Below are 18614 nucleotides of genomic sequence, written 5' to 3'. Positions count from 1 at the left end.
TTCATCCTCACTAGAAAGACATCCTAACCCTGCCTGTGCGCATTTAAGCGACTGCTCTCACGGCTATGGGTATAAATGTCTGCACGACTAAGAGATTCCTGGAAAGTCGTGTGTATGTGTGTGGGGGGGGGGGGGGGGTCTATTTTACTAAATAGAAGTTTGGGCTAGTGAAAGACAGCACGAGAAGTAGGTTTGAGGCCGTGGTGAGGGCTGAGTGAGGCACCTCTTACAGGGGTTGAAGCCTCTGGTTTCCTGTCAGTGACTGTTACTTGGAGTTAAGTCTCTAGCATGGTTGGTTCCTTGTCCGCAAGGCAGTGGGGCTGACTCACATGGGTCCTGCTTAGATCCTTCTCGCCCTGCAGTACATCGGCACCTAGACACTGCGGCCTGCCCTGCAGAACGGCCACCCTCTCCCACACACCCCCTCCTTTCCCCCTCATTTTGCCTTTGTTCTCCCATTGCCTTTCTACCCTACCCACTGATGTGCTGGATGCCCCCAGGGCCTTCCTTAGTCCTGCTGGGGTGCTGCAGGAGCTCTCCTGCAGAAGAGCCACCGCCTCCCGCCTAGAAGGGCCTCCTTACACTTCCCAGAGAAGAGAGGATTGGAGGGGAGACGGGGAGATGATCATAGATGGCCTGGAGTTGGTTGCCAATGGCACACACGTAAATAAACTCATTTCGACTACAGGGTGCACCAAGCTTAATAATAAAGAAATGAGATGCGGCCGATGGCTGACACCTCTGATCCTAGCTAGACAGGAGGCTGAGATCTAGAATATCATGGTTCAAAACCAGCCCAGCAACTCACCCACTGCCCCCCTCCCCCCAAAAATGTTTGCTAGATTCCATCTCCCAGAATATCCAATTGAAAGCAGGGCTGGAAGTATGGCTCAAGTGGTAGAATGCCAGTCTAGGAAGGAGAGGAAGGAGAGGAGGAGGAGGAAGAGGAGGAGGGAGAGGAGGAGGTGGAAGAGGAGGAGGAGGAGGAGGAGGAGGAGGAGAATGAGGAGGAGGAGGAGGAGGAGGAGGAGAATGAGGAGGAGGAGGAGGAGGAGGAGGAGGGAGAGGAGGAGGAGGAGGAGGAAGAGGAAGAGGAGGAGGAGGAGGAGGAGGGGAAAGAATCTACGAGAGAGACAAGGTGCTAACCATTTCATCCACAGCACCTCCTCTCCTAACCACAGCTCAGCCACAGGGGACACTCATTCCCTTCATGCTGGATTTTTTTTTTTTCCTGAGAAAACATTTTCCAGAAAAGAAATAAAATCATTTGTCCAGAAATCTTCTCTGATCTGGTGACAGAGTTCAATGCCCAGGCGCTGCGCACAGGCTGAACTGGCCACAGAACTCTGAGAAACGCAGTGGGGGGCAGAATGGACGTGGAGGGCGGTGTGGTATGGAGGTCACATTCCTATACATGATGAGAGCTGGGGGGGGGGGGGTTGGGAGCCCAGAGTCGGGGGCAAGTATGGGGGGGGGGGGGGGTGGGCGGCCAGAATTGTTGACAGCCATACCTCCAGGAGGCTGTACGTTAGCTGGGAAGAAAAACTCAGTTACATTAAACACATGTATACCTCCAGGAGGCTGTACGTTAGCTGGGAAGAAAAACTCAAGTTACGTCAAACACATGTATACACAATTATATATACATGTATTATGTGTCTATAATTACGTATGCACAATTATATAGACATATAACCATACCTCTATCCCTTCCTGGAAGTGTGCAGAGAGAGAAAGAGAGAGAAACCACCTGCCTAGTAAGCATGAGGCCCAGCACTGCCAAAAATTAACTAATTACGAAGGAGAAAGGAAAGTCCCTAACTCCCTTAAAAATGCCCCAGGAGCTTAAAGTCTGCTGTGGAGCCAGAGGATTTCTCTTCCTGGGAATGCTGAGTGCTCCCTCACATGCCAGTGTGGGTAAATGAAGGGTTCCAAGGAGATCTTGTCAGTTCTAGAGTTGCGTGGGCAATGACATATTGAGAACCTATGAATTAGCAGCACCTGCTGTAAACACTCATCCATGCACCCCCCCCCCCCACACACACACAGGTAAGTCTGTTCAAAGTAGTTTTCGAGGTGCCCCTGTAATCTGTGGATTTGTGAGCTGCATTGCTACTCTGCTGGGAGAAATGAAGGAACCAGACAGGTCTGGCTGCCACGCCGCAGTTGCCTTAGCAGCCCAACTCATCAGCACCAGAATTCCATCCCCGGGCTGTGCCGGAGAGCCCCAATCCCAGGATCAGCACATCTTTGCAGTAGTGCCCTTGGATTGTTGGGGTGAGAAGCCATGAAATCATCCTTTTGCCTTCTTTAAAAATAAATACAGGCTGGGCGCTGGTTGGCTCACACTTGCAATCTTAACTATTCAGGAGATTGAGATCTAAGAATTGGAGTTCAGAGCCAGCCTAGGCAGGAAAGTCCACAAGACTCTTATCTCCAATGAAACACCAAAAAGCCAGAAATAGAGCTGTGGCTCAAGTGATAGACAGCTAGCCTTGCGTGAAAAGAAAGAAAGAAGGAAAGAAGGAAAGAAGGAAGGAAGGAAAAAAGAAAGAAAAGAAAAGAAAAAAGAGCAAGCTAGCTCAGGGGCAGTGCCCAGGCCCTGAGTTCAAGTCTTGAGTTCAAGTCTTCAGGACTAGCACAGAAATAATTAAAAATAGACACAGGTTTAGGTCTCAGCCACAAATCCTACAGTTGGTCCCCTTCCTCTGCCGCCTTTGTTCACCTTAGTGGATGGATTTTCCACCCCACGGCCATTGCCTGGTCCTCCACTGTTTGGGGGGTTTGGTGGGTCCAATCATGATGAGTCTCCATGAACTCAGAAAAGCAAACTTGTAACTGAATTGCTCTGGGATTTCTGTCTGATGTATGCATTATTTTTCTTTTAGTTCTTTCATTTTTTTTGCATTGAAAACATTACATTTCTGTTTCCTTATAGAGTAGTGTATCAAGAGCCTGTGTATGGCAATAAATTACTGCAGGTATGAAATCCTGACCTTTTGGGGTTAAAAAAAAAACCAACCTCATCGTCTTGTGTGTGGGTTTACTGTGAAGTTCTTACTAACAAAACGGTTCTTGGCAGTGGGGTGGGTGGGGGGAGATATTCTCTAACACAGGAAGAGGAAAACCGTGACTGAATTTTCCAGTTTTTTAACATGAATTCTGCGAGATGAGAGGATCACCAGTTTATCCCAGTGGAGGTCAAGCCTGGGTTTTTGGTTCTTGTATATGAATTTGAGCAATGTAAATGCAGCAATAAGAATAAGGGGTTTATACTGCACCAACTACTTGGGCGATTTGTTTTTAAATGGGTTCTAGGAGTCCATTGGAATGTTTAGAGCTCAAACTTCTTACCATCCAGCGTTGAAACCCTCTGGTGTCCTTGGAGTCCATCAGAAATGTATTTGATATCAATTGCTAAACCATAGGAATCTATTCCCCGCTGTTAAAGCAACCCCAAATGAGTAAATTTGTAGGAAGAGAAAAAAAAAAAGAGGCAATACATCTATTGCTGGCTAAGGCTCTTGAGATTGGTTTATAACTAGCATAAAATTGTCAAGTAAAATGAAAGATGAATCTGAGAGAGCCAGACATGGCACTGACTACCTGTAATCCCAGCACTCAGGAGGCTGAGGCAGAAGGATTGGGAGTTGAAGGTCAGCTTGGGATACAGAGCAAGATCCTGTCTGAAATAAACACGTGAAAATGGATATCAAACCGAGGGTGGTTAGGAAGAATGTTACCACAGGAGTCTCCCAACCACCTGACATTCCCACTTATTTAGTCAGTGAGCATTCTTTCACCATGAGAATGGACCCAATTTTGACTTTGAACGCTCCTGGATGTGTCAAAGGTCCTTGGACCTCCAAGAGTGCAAAGTCGTTAAAAAAAAAAAAATCCCTAAGATCGGGGTAGAGGGTCTCATTTCTAGAAAAACTGGGCTTTTTGTCACCCTTCAGAAGGTTGAAGAATGCATAAATCCATTTAAAAAAAACAACTAGGGGGTTGTGATCTATGTCCCAGGGTTTCTTTTTTTTTGCAACACGTTCTTCTAAATAAGCCGTTCCCCTGGGCAATGAGCTGTGACTCACACCTTGCACCTGCTTTGCGGGGATGAAGCCACCAGCTCCCACATGCAACCCCCTCCACCTCACCAGCTCACCAAGCTTTCCTGCCCCAGCCCCCTGCTCAGCTCTCGGCACCTCTTCTCCCCCTGATTTTTTCCCCCCAAGGTCATAACACTGTACATCCCATCGACCAAGCTACTTCAAGAGGCCTTGGAGATCATTCAGCCATATCCCTCCCGGGTGGAGAAACAGAACAGCATGAATCCTTTGGTTTCGGCCAGCATTCCCCAAACCAATCTGCCCCTGGGAACCTTGAGCCTCCCACCCTTCTGTTTTTCAAAGATGTCTTCGCAAGGCATCATTTGAGGTCTTCGGTGGGGCCTATCCACGGAAGGAACTGGCCCAGGCTTCAGAAACAAAAGAAACCTGTCCGTCTGTAATCAGTGGGTTTCTTTGAAGTCCTTATTTGTTGATAGAGGTAGGAGAGGGCCACAGGGGCTAGGGAATAGTTCTAACTAAAATCACTTTTTGTATAATTTGCTGCCCCAAATGGGAACAAGTGAGGATGTTTCATTGTTTGGGTGAGTGGTGGGAGAAATTCTATGTGTCAAGGACACATTTGTTTGTTTGTTTTCAATCAAAACATCTAGGGGCACTAGGTTCCACAAGGAACAGGAGTTGGGGACCCCAAGGAAAAGAGAGATCTCCTTTGTCCAACACCACGATGCAGAAGCAAGCTGCAGCGTGGAATAATAACATCGACCGCAGGCCCCTGATAGAAAGGCAAATTAAGGCAATTCTTTTTTTCTCTCTCTCTCTTTTTGATCATTTTACGGTGCATGCACACACAGAGAGCTCATACACAACTCTGTTGCTCTCTTAATATGAATTTACATGCAGGAGAAAAATAGCAAGGAAGAGAGCGCGATATTGAGAGGCAGGGGGTTGTGAAACCGTCTAACTCCAGCCGAGTTGTCTGGTGGTCAAGGAGCCCTCGGGCTTGTCCTGTCCATTCCTGCAGCCTCTCGGGGCTATTTGAAGTCAAATTAAAGTTTTCAGCGGATTGCAGCAGGCACATTGCAAGTGTCCAGGACACACAGAAGACAACCAGTTACTGATACCACCGCCAAACATGCTTGTCCCCTGGGCGGAGATAAAAGGCAGATCAAGATCCAAAATCTCCCTGGTTACTCACAAAAGACTAGGGAAATATGGTATTGACTCTTGAGTCAAGAAAACTTGTTAATGGATTCCCAGATAACAAAGGCAAACATCAAAGCATTGAACACCTGCGTTTGTCTTTACATAGAAACACATACTTCCTCCCCTCTACCCAGGCAAGCTGTTGGCAGATTTGGACAATAGGCAGCACTCTTCAGAGGTGACCCCAGACTTCTGCAGAGGCGCCCAGGTGTACACAGCTGAGTTTTGCGTTTCCCCGTGATAAACACCAACCCAGTTACTCCCCCACAGGGGCTGAAAAACTTCCTCTCTACTTTCAGGGACCCGAGGTGCAGCAGCATCTGGGAAGGGAACGCAAAGTTCAAGCTGAGAGGGGTTTGCCAAGGATAGTTGCTAGAAATATTTGCTGGGACCAAATCCTCTGCCACAGAGTGACAGTTTACATGGTGCCTATGCAAATACCATTTTGATGTTTTGGGAAACAGAAAACACACACACACACACACACACACACACTTCAACACTGCTGCTAATGCCTGTCGATGATCAGCTAGGCAGTTCCAACTCCTTCCTACCTCATTAAGTTTTATATACATCTTTGCACACCTGTTCCCTTCTGATGTGTCATAAAAGCCGGGACGATGGACAAGCAGATGAAAAGAATGGCTCCAGAAATCTGGTGACCTAATTTCTCCACAGTCCCTCATCCTACCATCTTGAGCTCAGAGCTAGTATGACAAGTCCTTTGCCTCTGTGACTTTCCAGCACATTTAATGAGTTTCCCCCTCTTACTCTTCACCAGAGAACATGGTAATTGGAACACCAGGTGGTGTCTGGCTGAGACCCTTTTTTTAAAAAAAATAATAATAATTTCTATTTCTTAAAACTTTGTGTGTTTTGTTTTCTGTTTTACTTTTTTTTTTCTTTAAATAAGACTTTCACAAAAAGATACTGGCTCCAAATTATTGGTGCTCAGCTGTCAGGATGTCTTGGATGTATTTGCAACAAAGCTGATACTCAGAACACGACACTCAGCTTCCCAAATTGCTGTGCCTGGAATAAACAACAGATTCCATCTGCTGGGAGAGCTAGCTGTAGTCAGAACTGCATAGAAAGCAAATACTGGGATCAGTTTACCAACATTTCAAAAGACTTGTTTTAAAGAGTTTCCCCCACTTTACATAATTCCTCTCCTACTACTTAGCTTTGCCCCTGTACGTAAAACCCAATAAAACAACACTTGCCTTCCCTTGGCTGTGAGGCCCTGGGACGCGCCATTCTTGCCTGAGTTTCCCCTTCCTGGTGAGGGTGAGAATCTTTCCCCTCAGAGGGTTACGGACTGCATATTCTAATTAGAACCCGAAGAGCCCCCACGCGCTCGGTGGAAGCTGGACCTTGTTTGTTAATTGCACTGAGGTCATTGGACGGCGGCTGACATAGCTCCATGGTCTGTTGAGCAGCGAGCTCTGTTATTTTCACAGTTTGATCATCACAGCTTCACTACACACAATTTTCCTTTGAATATGCCCACTTGCTCGCGCTCTTGGCTAAATTGAACAATTGTGATTACTGGTACATAACAACTACATGTTAATTATTTCTCTTTCCAGACAATTTTTTTTTCTCCTCTTAATGATTTTATTTACAAATTAGAAGACTTTATCGTGTTTCTTCACACGACCTCCCACATCGGAACCGGGGTGACAAATAGCCGTGTGATACTATTCTAGCCCAGGAGACAGAACTGTTTAACAAGGGCTCACCCTTCGCTTCAAAATAAAAATATATGATTTTTTAGTAACTATGTAATGGTTAGAAAGCTGACAGAAGTCTTCTCCAAGGGCACTTGTGGTTACATGACCATACAGGCAAGCAGTTCATAGCAAAGCTTTCAACCAAAGAGTTCGACTTTTCGAAATAAGTATGAGCTCATTGACTTGACTTTTAAGAAGAAATAATCGGGGATTGTTTAAATACTGAGGTTCCTATCAGTCCGATATCATGGTAAGGCATAATCAATTTTGAAAATCTGGAAAGTTCAGCAAACGATAAGCAGTCTTTAGTAGGACTCCCCTCCCCCGACCCATAATTCTCCAGATAATTCGCCATTAACGCTTGGATATGGTTTCCCTTGAGGGGCCTGTGGGTTCTCTCTTCGGGATGTGCTTGGCAGGGCTAACCTTTTAACACGCGGTCTCTCTGCTTTGTGTTCCGTCCTTCTTCGATACTAAGCTGTGCCTGTAGTTTGGTAGCTCTGGGTCACCGACCCGTGCTGGGCATCCTAGGGGTGGGCTCTTCCGCACCCCCCCCTCACTCCAGTTTCTCCTTGTGTTCCAGGGTGGTTACGCCGCATACCGCTATGCCCAGCCTACCCCTGCCACTGCCGCGGCCTACAGTGACAGGTAAGGGTCTCCCTTCTTGCATTTGACAACTACTTGAGAGAATTTAGTGGGTGGGTTGGGAGATTTGCCTCCGGTCTTGTTGAAAAACAAAAAATGCATGATCACCGGGGATGGAAGGCCCCCTCACACCACCACCACCCCCCCCCCCCCCCAAAAGTTAGGCGGTCGGCCTGTGATGGGCTGCTCAGGTCATGGGGATGGCTGGGTTCTCCAGGCCTCGATCATTCTCAGCTCCTCCCCCTCCCCGCTGTGAGCACAGAGGAGGAAGCCCTGCGTCCCTTGGTAGCTGCTTTGTTGTGTTTCTCCAGCCTCTCTACCCGTGACCCTACTGCCTTGTGTACTTGGACGTGCGCCACGCGCGCACACACACACACCTTCGCACACACTCGCTTGTATACTCCTTGTTTAAACACTCTCCACTTAACCTTCCGCTGGTCTTCTGTATTCAGAAAAAAAAAAAAATCATGTTTTCACCTGACTCCCAGGAAGAAAAACAAAACAAAAACAAACACAGAAGATAAGCCTGGCAGGTTTGCTTTCCATTCCAGAACCTTCTTTTCCCATTGGATACCCAGGCAAGCAATGGAGAGATCCATTGCTTCCTCAGCTCAAAATACGGGGATGCAGGGAGCACCTGGCTCTCCTGAGGAGACTCCTTCCTTTTTCGCACTGCCCCCCCCCCCCCGGGGTCCGGTCCCACCGACAGGACTTTTATTTGCTAAGGACTGCTTTCCCCTGTGAAGGCTGGTACTGGGGAGGGGCTGAGGAACGCGGACATCGGGATGAGTGTGTATGGGGGCTGCTGGAGCTGAGCTCCTTCCTCAAACAGCAAGTCGTAGCGGGCTCTTTCTTTTTTTTTTTTTGGAGTTAGGTGCCTTGAAAAGATCAGAGCGTGCGTTTCCATACTGAATGCAAAAAATTTCTTGGCTCTTGTTTCCTGGGGACGTCAATGTGAATGTTCAGATGCTCTGCATGTTCAAAATGTCATAGAGGATGCTTATGTTGGTAATGACTCCTTTCATTAAAAAAAAAAATGTGTCTCATGAATAAAACAAGAATGGTAACCACTTTTGCATGTGTGGCTGAGGCATGCTGGGGCAGACAGGTAAGCAGGCAATGGACCTGGCTCTTGAATGAGAATTGTCGGCAGCCCTGGGTCTCCCACCTGGCCTGTGGGTAATTGAGTTCCTATCTCAGTCTGCTGTGGGGTGCTTTTCTAGCCGTTTCATTCCATTTCTCACAGGATGGGCTGTTAGCTCCTGGTAGGTACAGAATGTGTCTGCAATATAATAAAGCAAAAGAAATCCCCGAATTTGAAGGTTTGCCCTTGGAAAGCCTCACGCATCTATTTGTAAGGAATGACATGTTTGGCAAGGTACAGTTGAGATCTGCTGTCTGGTTGTCTGAGGTGATATTAATTAATAATAATAATAACAACAACAATAATAAAAAAACAGCCCAAGGTTCTCTGGACTGTAGGAAGCCTTAAAAGAAATCCAAAGCACCATCAAGTCATAGCTGCAATGCCCAATAATCATTTGCCCTGGTGCAAAAATATTTCATGTGCACTATCTTCAAAACACGTAGATGCTGGGTTTTGGAAAATCCAGAAGGTCAATAAGGCTAATTAAAAAAAAAATGATGACAATCTTGAAATACTCAAGATCCTTCAGCAAATGAAAAGACGTGCTGCGATTCATTTCTGTGCACTGAGGATTCACGTGTTATCAATTGTAATGGGTTCAACCACAACCCTTAATTATTTCCATGAAAATATCTCCAAGATGCTAAATTCTCAAACACCCACTCCATATGTAATTATAATTATAGTGACTTTAGCCTGCTGTACAATTATAAGAACCTTAAACAGATTTATTTTCTTTGAATGTTTATCTTGCTTCTCAGTATAAGTGCATCTATCCCCAAGTTGAAGAAAAAAGGAGGTTAATTACAAAGATACAATTTAAATCGCCTTCTTCAATAAGACCACTCTAGATATCTAAAAATAATAAGTAAGCAACATTTCAATTCTGTTCTCCCTAGAATTACTTAAGGAACTAGCCATTCCCACTTGTTTTCATCTAAAATTTTTCTGCAGTTGGAAATACTATTATGCAAAATACATGTATAAGTTCTGTAATATTAATAATATTAAGATTTTTTTTCCATTGGCAACATCCTACTGAAAATATCCTCATCCTTGGACTGGTAAATCTTTTATAACTCTGTAATTCCCAGTTTAGTATATAACCGTTACAGTTGAAGAAACCAACTAACTATATTCTTGTCCAAGTAATTGGGCTCTTGTTGTTCATTAGAGACATTTACATATTAGGTCTCCTTGGTTTCTGTGGAAATTGATTACTGGCCCTATTTAGTGTTGTTATAAGCAAGATACTTGTCATCTATGGAATTATTCACGGAGGTCAATACAGGACTAGGTGAATCACCAGAAAACAATCTCGCACATGACACTTCTGGTTTGATTGATGGTGTGTCTCTCAAGGATGTGATACCCTCCTTTTCTATTCCTAGTAAACAGAGGTAGCAAAGGAAGGTCCTTTTATAAAGACACACATTTTGAGTGTGTGTGTATGGGGGGGATGTAGCAGAATAACTTTAGAATCTCTATTCAGGACACCAACCATCTAGAATCTCTCTCGGGGGCAGCTGGATAATAAATTATTTTTACACTATCACAGCATCACCATGGTTATAGACTCTTAGTTCCTTTTCTCTGGAAGACAGGATTACAAAGAGAGTTCCACTTCTGAACCAAAAAGAAAAAAGAAAAAGAAAGAAAGAAATGCCGTCTATAAAGTAGGAAGGAAAAATCAGCAGGCCTGGAGAATGTTTTGGAAACGTTCGCTGGTTGTCAATTTGATCAAAAGGGGGAAGAAAAAAAAAAACTGCACCAAACTTTTCCCTGTAATCAGGAGATTCAGTCTTCAGACGTTTTGAAAAGCGAGCGAAGTTTTGAGATTTCCCCTGGTGGTCCAGTTTTTACCTTTTATCAGCACAAAATTAAGCCCTCGTCAAATTAAAGACTCAGGGACCTCTGAGAAAGCTTGCTCTGCGCTAGCCTCCGGACTGCCCCCGAAGGTGTTTAGTGGGCGCTCTGCACCTCTCCCCGCTCATCAGCTTTCTGGTGAAATGATCACATGGTGATGATCTCTGGGTACCCTGAGCATCTCGGGATGTTGACCTCCAAAATGAAGACCAGCTGGCATGGGCAGAGCTTTTCCCCAAACTAAAGAGTCAGAGCTGATGTAGGTAATTTCTGTCGTCTCCTGGACGAATCAAATGGGGGATAGGCAGACGTCTCTCCTTGGCATTTACAAAACGTTGGGTAAGCACGGGAGGCTCGCCAGTTCTTTTCTTTTTTTGTTTTTGGTAACCTCATTTTGAAGCAGAGCTAAACTGGCACAGGGAGATTGATTGTCCCTCCCCTCCTTCCCCTCCCCCCAAGCTAGAACCAATCAGAGCATGGCAGCGGGGTGGGTGGTCATCTGGTCATTGCATGCCACGCGGTGTTGCTGACCTGTCCGATGTGCTCAAGGCCCATCACATTAGCTCGGTGAATGGCTTTGCTTGAATGAAGGCCGGGCTGGCGGGGTGGTTGGACATCTTGGTATTCATTGGCTCTTGGTTTCTTCTTGGATTTATGACTTGGTTTCTGGTTGCATTTTTTTTTTTTTTGTCTCAGCAGACCAACTGGGAGGGTGGGGAAGGGAAGAGTGCCTGTTTTCAATGAATGATTAATCGGTGAATGGGCAATGCCGTGTATCTTTGGAGAACGACGTAGGCCATGTACGTTGCTTTCAGGAAAAAGTTGGTGGGGGGTGTGGAGGGAGGCAGACACTGCTCATGCTTGTCGTGCTCGTCAGAACTAACGGTTCCTCGTGGTCTGTGCATGCAAGTTTTCTCCCCTACGTAGGGCAGAAGGGAAGCAGTTACAGAGGAAGGTGGAGGGAGGGTTTGACTCAGGAGTGTCAGGAAGGATACGCAGGACGGCACTTAGAGCTGCCACGGCCGTTCCCTTCCTTGCCGTGAGCAAAGCACGCGTTGTCTTTCAAGGTCTGCGGATAGATACCAGGAAGCGTTTGAGAGAGGATTGGCAATGCGGGGCTGTGCCTGCGTCCCTGGATGGAGTGGGAGAGTCTGCAAGCCACAGGCTCTTCATCGTATCTGATTCCTTGTTAAGACTTGGGAGTTACAGTGTCAAAATATTGTTAGAAAGTACATAGGAAGCGGCTCTGGGTGAGACATACACGGTAGACTTTTGGAGATTCTATATATCTCAACCTAAAAGCAGCCCAAATAAGCAATGGCAATTAGCTTTTACTTTCTGCAGACACACACACAGACCACACACACACACACACACACACACACACACACACATACACACTCTTCTATGCTTCACAGGGGACTCGTAAGAATAACCAGGCAAACCTTAATACTAGTAGGACTCATCAAGTTCAGTGGGTCATAGAGTACATATGACTGAGCATCATTTAAATTGGATCCACATAGCATATCAATCACAGAATCTACTTCACAGACAGATTGGGAATCTTTCCTTAAAACTCAATAGATATAAGTAGCTATGTCTTTGGAGTTTGAGATAGCCCTACTTAAATGGACTTAAATATAAATAAGTAGCTGGATACAGATAGTGGATACAGATAGACATAGACGATAAATAAATGCATAAGCAGATGTGTAAATAAAAAAGAGGGAGGGGGGCCAGTAGCTCACGCCTGTCATCCTAGCTACTCAGGAGGTTCTGAGATCTGAGGGTTGCAGTTCAAAGCCAGCCTGGGCAGGAAAGTCCTTGAGACTCTTATCTCCAATAAACCACCAGAAAACCAGAAGTGGTGCTATGGCTCAAGCGGTAGAGCGCTCGCCTTGAGCTGAAGAGTGCAGGGACAGCGTCCAGGCCCCGAGTTCAAGCCCCATGACCGACAAAAGAAAAAAGAAAAAAGGAAGGAGGGAAGGAAGAAGGAAATTAGGAAGGGAGGAAAAAAGAGGGAGGGAGAGAATGAAAGGGAGGGAGAGAGAGAAGAATGGGAGGGAGGAAGGGAAGAAAGAAGGACTTCTCGTAATCTTTCATCATCATAATCTAGTCTGTGCTAAGTGGAGCTCAGTAGATCCTGTGCAGAATCTTAGGCAGATATGAACTGGAAAAAGTACAGAACTTTGAGTTGATTCCCATTATTGCAATTTACTCCCTATCTATTTTAGGAGGGGTTTTTTTTTTCCTGGATTCAGATTAAGTAATACAGAAATCCTCTTGTTAAAAAGAGACAGGCAAATAATTGCACTTAAAATGAGGTGCCCTTCTATTCAGACTCATCAGAGGTTCATACGGTGTCCGCCTTGAAGTAGCTGAGCATTCTGAATGGAGAACTTACTCTACCACCTAAATGCCTTGTTTTATTTTGTCTTATAGACAGGCTAAATTGTTCTAGACTTCTTGATTTTGAGACCCCCCTTACTTTAACATTTGGTAGAATATTAAAAGCTTAAAAGTAGAGGTCGCATGGACGCTGGCTAGTAGGGGCTGGGTGAAGAGGAACTTAGCTTTGCTCTCCCCAGTCCTCTCCAGAGAGCCAAATCTGGTAAGGGCCGGCATCAGTTCCTCACTCCTGCTCTCTGCCATGCTTCCAAGGACATAGCCTGAGGGGTTTTGCCAGTGCTTTATTCAAGACATCCATCGTCTCCTCGGGCTAGTTCAAGACCCACTGATGGCCTGCAAGCGTGTGTTTCCTGGCTTGGGAAGCCAGAAATAGGACACGGACCACTTCATATGGCAGCCAGCTTCCGCTTCCGGGAAATAGACAGGCTTTAGCTTCCTCTCCCAGGCTGGAGGATGCTCATTTGGAGTCACAGTTAGAGACTACCTGAGAGGAGCTGTTCTTAGACGCTGTTGAGTCATGCTTTGCTGCAGTTCCTTTGCTTTCCTGTTGTCTTTTCAATACTTATTCTGATGAGCACTTGTGTGTTAACAACTTTTGTAAAAAAAAAACGTGCTTTATCATCTTGGAATAGGAATGTAGAAGAAACAAGTCACTAGTGTCTTTTTTCAGACCCTCTTCTACTCCAGTGCCTAAGAGGGCATGTCCAGGTCTTTATGTAGACTCCAGTTTTAAACACATACACAGATGTGCCTGTAATTCTAGCTGTTCAAATTGAGATCAGGAGAAATCAAGGTCTGAGGCCAGTCCGGGTAAAAAGTTGGTGAGACCCCATCTCAACTAATAAAACTCTTGAGCATAGTGACTTATCATTGTAGCTTTGTGGTAAGCAGAAAATAGGAAGATCGTAGTTCAGGCCAACCAAGGCAAAAAGTGATACATCATTAGAAAAATAATGAAATCAAAAGGCGATCAAGGGATGGAGTATCTGCCCTAAATTCAAATTCCAGTGGGGAGGGAGAGAGAGAGGGAGAAGGAGAGAGAGAAAAAGAGAGAGGGACGTGGGAATCTAATTCTTCTGGATAGCTTTAAGATAGCTAGAATGAAATGTGTTGCTTGAGATAGCCCCATGACAAGGTATATATACCAGACAAGAATTAGTAAATACCCTTAATAACTGATATCTATAGACAGATATTTGGATTTCTTTTAAAATGGTTCTGATGGCGCATTCTCCAAAAGGTTTATGACTAATGTGAGTCCATTCTCTCAAGTTGCCCTTTAGCATGTCAGGATTTATTTCATTTAGCAACAGTTGAAGTTGTGAAGGGGAGAATGGGTAGCTCTTCCAGTCCTATCACCGTTGATTTTTTTAAAAAAACTTTGGGGCCAATGTGTGAGTGGAGAAAAGCAATACATCCGCCACCAAACAATGCTATTTTCTGGGCATCTCTTATTTCTGAAACACACACACACACACACACACACACACACACACACACACACACACATTCAAAGAAAAAGTGCCCAAGTTTTTGTTCCAAGAACTAATTACCTTTCAGTCCATAATCTGTAATGGCTTCCTAACTGTGAAGACACGATTGCAGGAATGTGTAATTGCAGCAGTTAAAAAAAATAATAATAAAATATAAAAATCAATCCTGTAATAGTTCACCAACTGGACCAGCTAGGAATTGGGGGACAGTGAGGGGTGAAATTCCAGACCCAGTAGACCACCGCTGCCACAGCTAGATGGGCAGACGCTTATGCCACTGACAAGTTATAACAACTCCTTTGGTCATGTCAGGGCCTAATTACACACTTCCTGAGCTGCATATGATTGGCTCGATAGGCCACCAACATACATACACACACACACACACACACACACACACACACACACACACACACACACACACGCACGCACGCACGCACGCACGCAAATAAATCCTAACGATGAAGCAGCAGCAGCAGCGGAATCCCTGAACTCTGAAGGGAGGGTTTACAGGAGAAGGCAGAAATCAGACTCCATAGAGCTGGGAGGACTCCTGAGTGAATCTCCCTCCTCTGTGAGTCAGCTCTACTGCCAACCAACAACCAAGGGACAGCAGTTAAACACAAGGGAAAACACACACACACACAAGGGAAACTCTTGGTTCACACAACATCTATAGAGATGACGACTTAAAAAAAAAAATCAGATGTTCATCTCTTTGCCACATCTTTCTTTTGTTGTTTGAGGTTTTGTTCTTGAGGGTGTTTTGTTTGACTGTCACTAGCTATTATGTGGTGAATGCCACGTTTGGGGTTGACACGGAACGTGTCCCTCACCACCTCCAGGGTTCCCTTTACCGTTCCCAAAGCAGGTTCTGCTTCTGAGCCTGTGCGCGCAGACCCAGGGCGTGTGGATAGGTGGCCTCTGAGTTACTTCTGCATGGGTGTGCAGCTACTGTGAACAGCCACTCGACAGAAATAAATGACTTCAGATGATTCTCCTCCCTGGTGTGGATCACAATGATTGATTCCCCTAAAATTAGACTCTCCTGAAAACCCCGCAGTGCGTTTTCATATTTAATTGGCATGCAAAACGTCTAAAGGAGGGACTGTTGTCAGAGGGCAGGGGAGTTCAGAGAAAGCTGACTTAGAGAGACTCTGTAAAGAATAGTCAAGCCAGGTACCAGGGATTCACACCTGTTATCCTACCTACCTAAGAAGCTGAGATCTGGAGGCTTTGGGTTCAGAGCCAGTCTAGACAGAAAAGACTTTTGAGACACCACCCATCTTCAGTGAATCAACAAAACGCTGGACTTGGAGGCCCGGCTCGAATGGTAGAGCACCAATCACGAGCAAGAAGAGCCAAGTGAGGAGTGTGAGGAGTACAAGCCCCAGTAGCAAGTCAGCCGGCCCGTTTCCTCACTGCGTCCAGGCTCATGTTCCCTGCACCGTGCTGGGTGCGTGTGGGGAAGAAGTAAACATCACCAAGGCCAAGCATCCTTCTCCCTTAACCACCTCGGTCATCAGACGGAAATGCTTTGGCCCAAGATTACAGGCATGCGTGTTTCCCCATCACGTTGCGATCATCAGTTCCCTGATCTGTGATTATCTCCAAGCCCTTCCTTCCACGAGTTCTCAGTGGTTTCCCATCCCTCAAGACCCGTTCTCCTAGGAAGTTTCTTTAACTCACCCACGGCCATCATGAATCCCTCTCTTGGCCAGAGATCACTGGGTAGGGAATGCGCAAGGCCAGGCTATTTATTCCTTTGCCATGGATCACATCAGCGTCCTACCTTTCTCTAAAATGCATCCCTGCAAAAGTCCCATCTGATTTCTCTTCGCACGGTTTCATCAGCTGCCAACAAGGCCCCATAGTTCCCATTGGAATCAGCAGAGAAAGAGGGAATGTGGTTGTGCAAACGTGATCGGTCACTCGGGTCTTGTCTGATGGGCGAGCAGGTGTCTTCCCGTGCAGGTGGTTATGAATGGGCCTTTGTCTATACGGAGGTGGTGGTGAGCCAATTCATTTCATCCGAATGGTGACTCTGGCTTCCACCGGGGCAGTCTCCCAGCCACACTCCCAACGCCAACACGCTGGGGACCCGTGCTTTGACCAAACAACAAAGCACGGTCTGTGGTTGCATCAGGAATCAAAATCGCCCCTTTTAAAGAGGCATGGCACCCACTCTGGTGTGTACCTTCTCCAGCCAGTGTTTTCTACTGACAGACAGATCGTTACAGGCGCAGGTGTAAGCAGACGCGAAGGCTCTTCCCACCATGGACAACATGGAGAATCCCTTTGAGCTATTTGATCTTTAAGTGCCTTTGCTGTAAATCGGGGACTGTGGGTTGGTCTTTGGCCATTGGGTTGGGAGAAGTCACTGCGGTTCACTCACAGGAACCCTCAGCACCAACACCTGGCACAGGAGAGTTCATCCTCACCATCATCCCCCAGCCACAGGGTGTTTCTATAGAAACAGGTTAGGGAAAGGAAGTTGGGACACTGTAAGATGACTCCTCTCTCCTTCACATACATCTTCTCCTTGGATATGTCTTCTTTCCACGTTGGCATCTACAACAAATCAAGCCTCCAGAACCTACCAGCGTGGTTGTGGGGTGTCTCAGATTTCCCGGGGCAAATGCAGCTTCTAATTCTGGATCACTGCATTCAATTTTGATTTAAAAACAACAGCAACAACAAACCACCATTACCTGCCCTCCTCCTCGGGCAGCCATCAGAGACGTCTCTGTGTATTTCGTGAGTCTTACACGACCCACATTTTAGCACCTGATTTTCCTCACCGTAAAGTGACTTCTCAATCTAAGTAGCATATCTAAGGGCATATACTTTATTTTCCTAATTTCCAAAGGAAGAAAACTGAGATCCCGAAAGACGAGGAGATTTCTCTCCCCCCCCCCCCTCCCCCCCCCCCCCCCCCCCCCCGCTGGAAGCCAGCTGTAGTAACAGATACTTGCTTAGCTCTATTTCGGCTGAGCCTCGGACAGAAGTCCAGCAGGCACTGGACAGGAGGTAGACGTAGGAGAGACTAAAATCACCAGAGGGACAGTCTGCCATCTCCCCGTAATAAAGAGGATATAAATTTTGAACAGAGTTCTCTAGGGGAATAGTCAAATTCAAGACAGACTGGCCCCTTATCTCTTTTTCCACGCTGCTTTATTTTTTTTCCCCTCAATGTATGCAAGGCTAACGCAAGAGAATATGTCCAAGTAAGATGTTTTAAAATGCATTTTAATCCACGAGATGTGAACTTTCTTCTCTTGGAAGAACGCTTTCTCAGAGGGGGCATCCACTTTCCACAGCGCCAGCTTGCCTTGGAGGCTGACACCCTGACCAGAGCGAGCCCATGCCAGAGACTCCCAAGGCAGTGAAAGATTGTGTTTAGAAACTCACCCAGAGCCAGGCCCTGATGGCTCATGCCTGTTACCCTAGTTCCTCGGGAGGCTGAGATCTGAGGATCATGGTTCAAAGCCGGCCCAGGCAGGAAAGGCCATGAGACTCTTATCTCCAATAAATCACTCAGAAAACCAGAAGTGGCGCTGTGGTTCAAGTGGTAGGGTGCTAGCCTTGAGCTGAAGAGCTGAGGGACAGCGCCCAGGCCCAGAGTTCAGGCCCCACGACCGGACCCAAAAAAAAGAAAAGAAAAAAGAAACCACCCAGAGACACCATCTCAAACAACAAGCCACCATAGGTGGTGCATGCTCTGTTTCTCAGCTACAAGGAAAAGTGTAAATAAGACAGAGTCAATCTGAAGGCAGCTGTGGGCAGATAAATAACCAAAGTGAAAAATAGGAACAGGGGTTTGGCTCAAGTGCTAGCACACCTAGCTAGCAAGGGCAAGGCACGGAGTTTAGATCTTAGTGTCACACACACACGACAAAATGAGGCAATATTTGCACCAGATGCAGTGATTCACTTCCCTCAGCACTCTTTGTACCACTGCTTTATATACGCTCACATGACTAAGCCACCTTCAGTGCATTCTTAGACCCTGATCCATTCTCAGTACAACCAGAGGGGCTCCCAGCAT

The 18614-nt window shown here is 46.1% G+C and overlaps 1 protein-coding gene across 2 annotated transcripts in view; it reads left to right on the top strand.

The window, feature by feature from the left end:
* The window catches only part of Rbfox1 (RNA binding fox-1 homolog 1), a 297876-nt gene that overhangs the window by 265182 nt on the left and 14080 nt on the right, over positions 1–18614 (top strand). For both annotated transcript variants that reach the window (XM_042698275.1, XM_042698276.1), the window contains one exon: positions 7587–7651. In XM_042698275.1, the coding sequence (XP_042554209.1) occupies positions 7587–7651 (65 nt within the window). The remainder of the gene's footprint in view (positions 1–7586; positions 7652–18614) is intronic.

Source organism: Dipodomys spectabilis, unplaced genomic scaffold, assembly GCF_019054845.1.
Source record: "Dipodomys spectabilis isolate Male_0828 unplaced genomic scaffold, ASM1905484v1 ptg000231l, whole genome shotgun sequence".
NCBI lineage: Eukaryota > Metazoa > Chordata > Mammalia > Rodentia > Heteromyidae > Dipodomys > Dipodomys spectabilis.
Note: the sequence above shows the minus strand (reverse complement) of the source record. Positions and strands in the feature narration are given on the sequence as shown.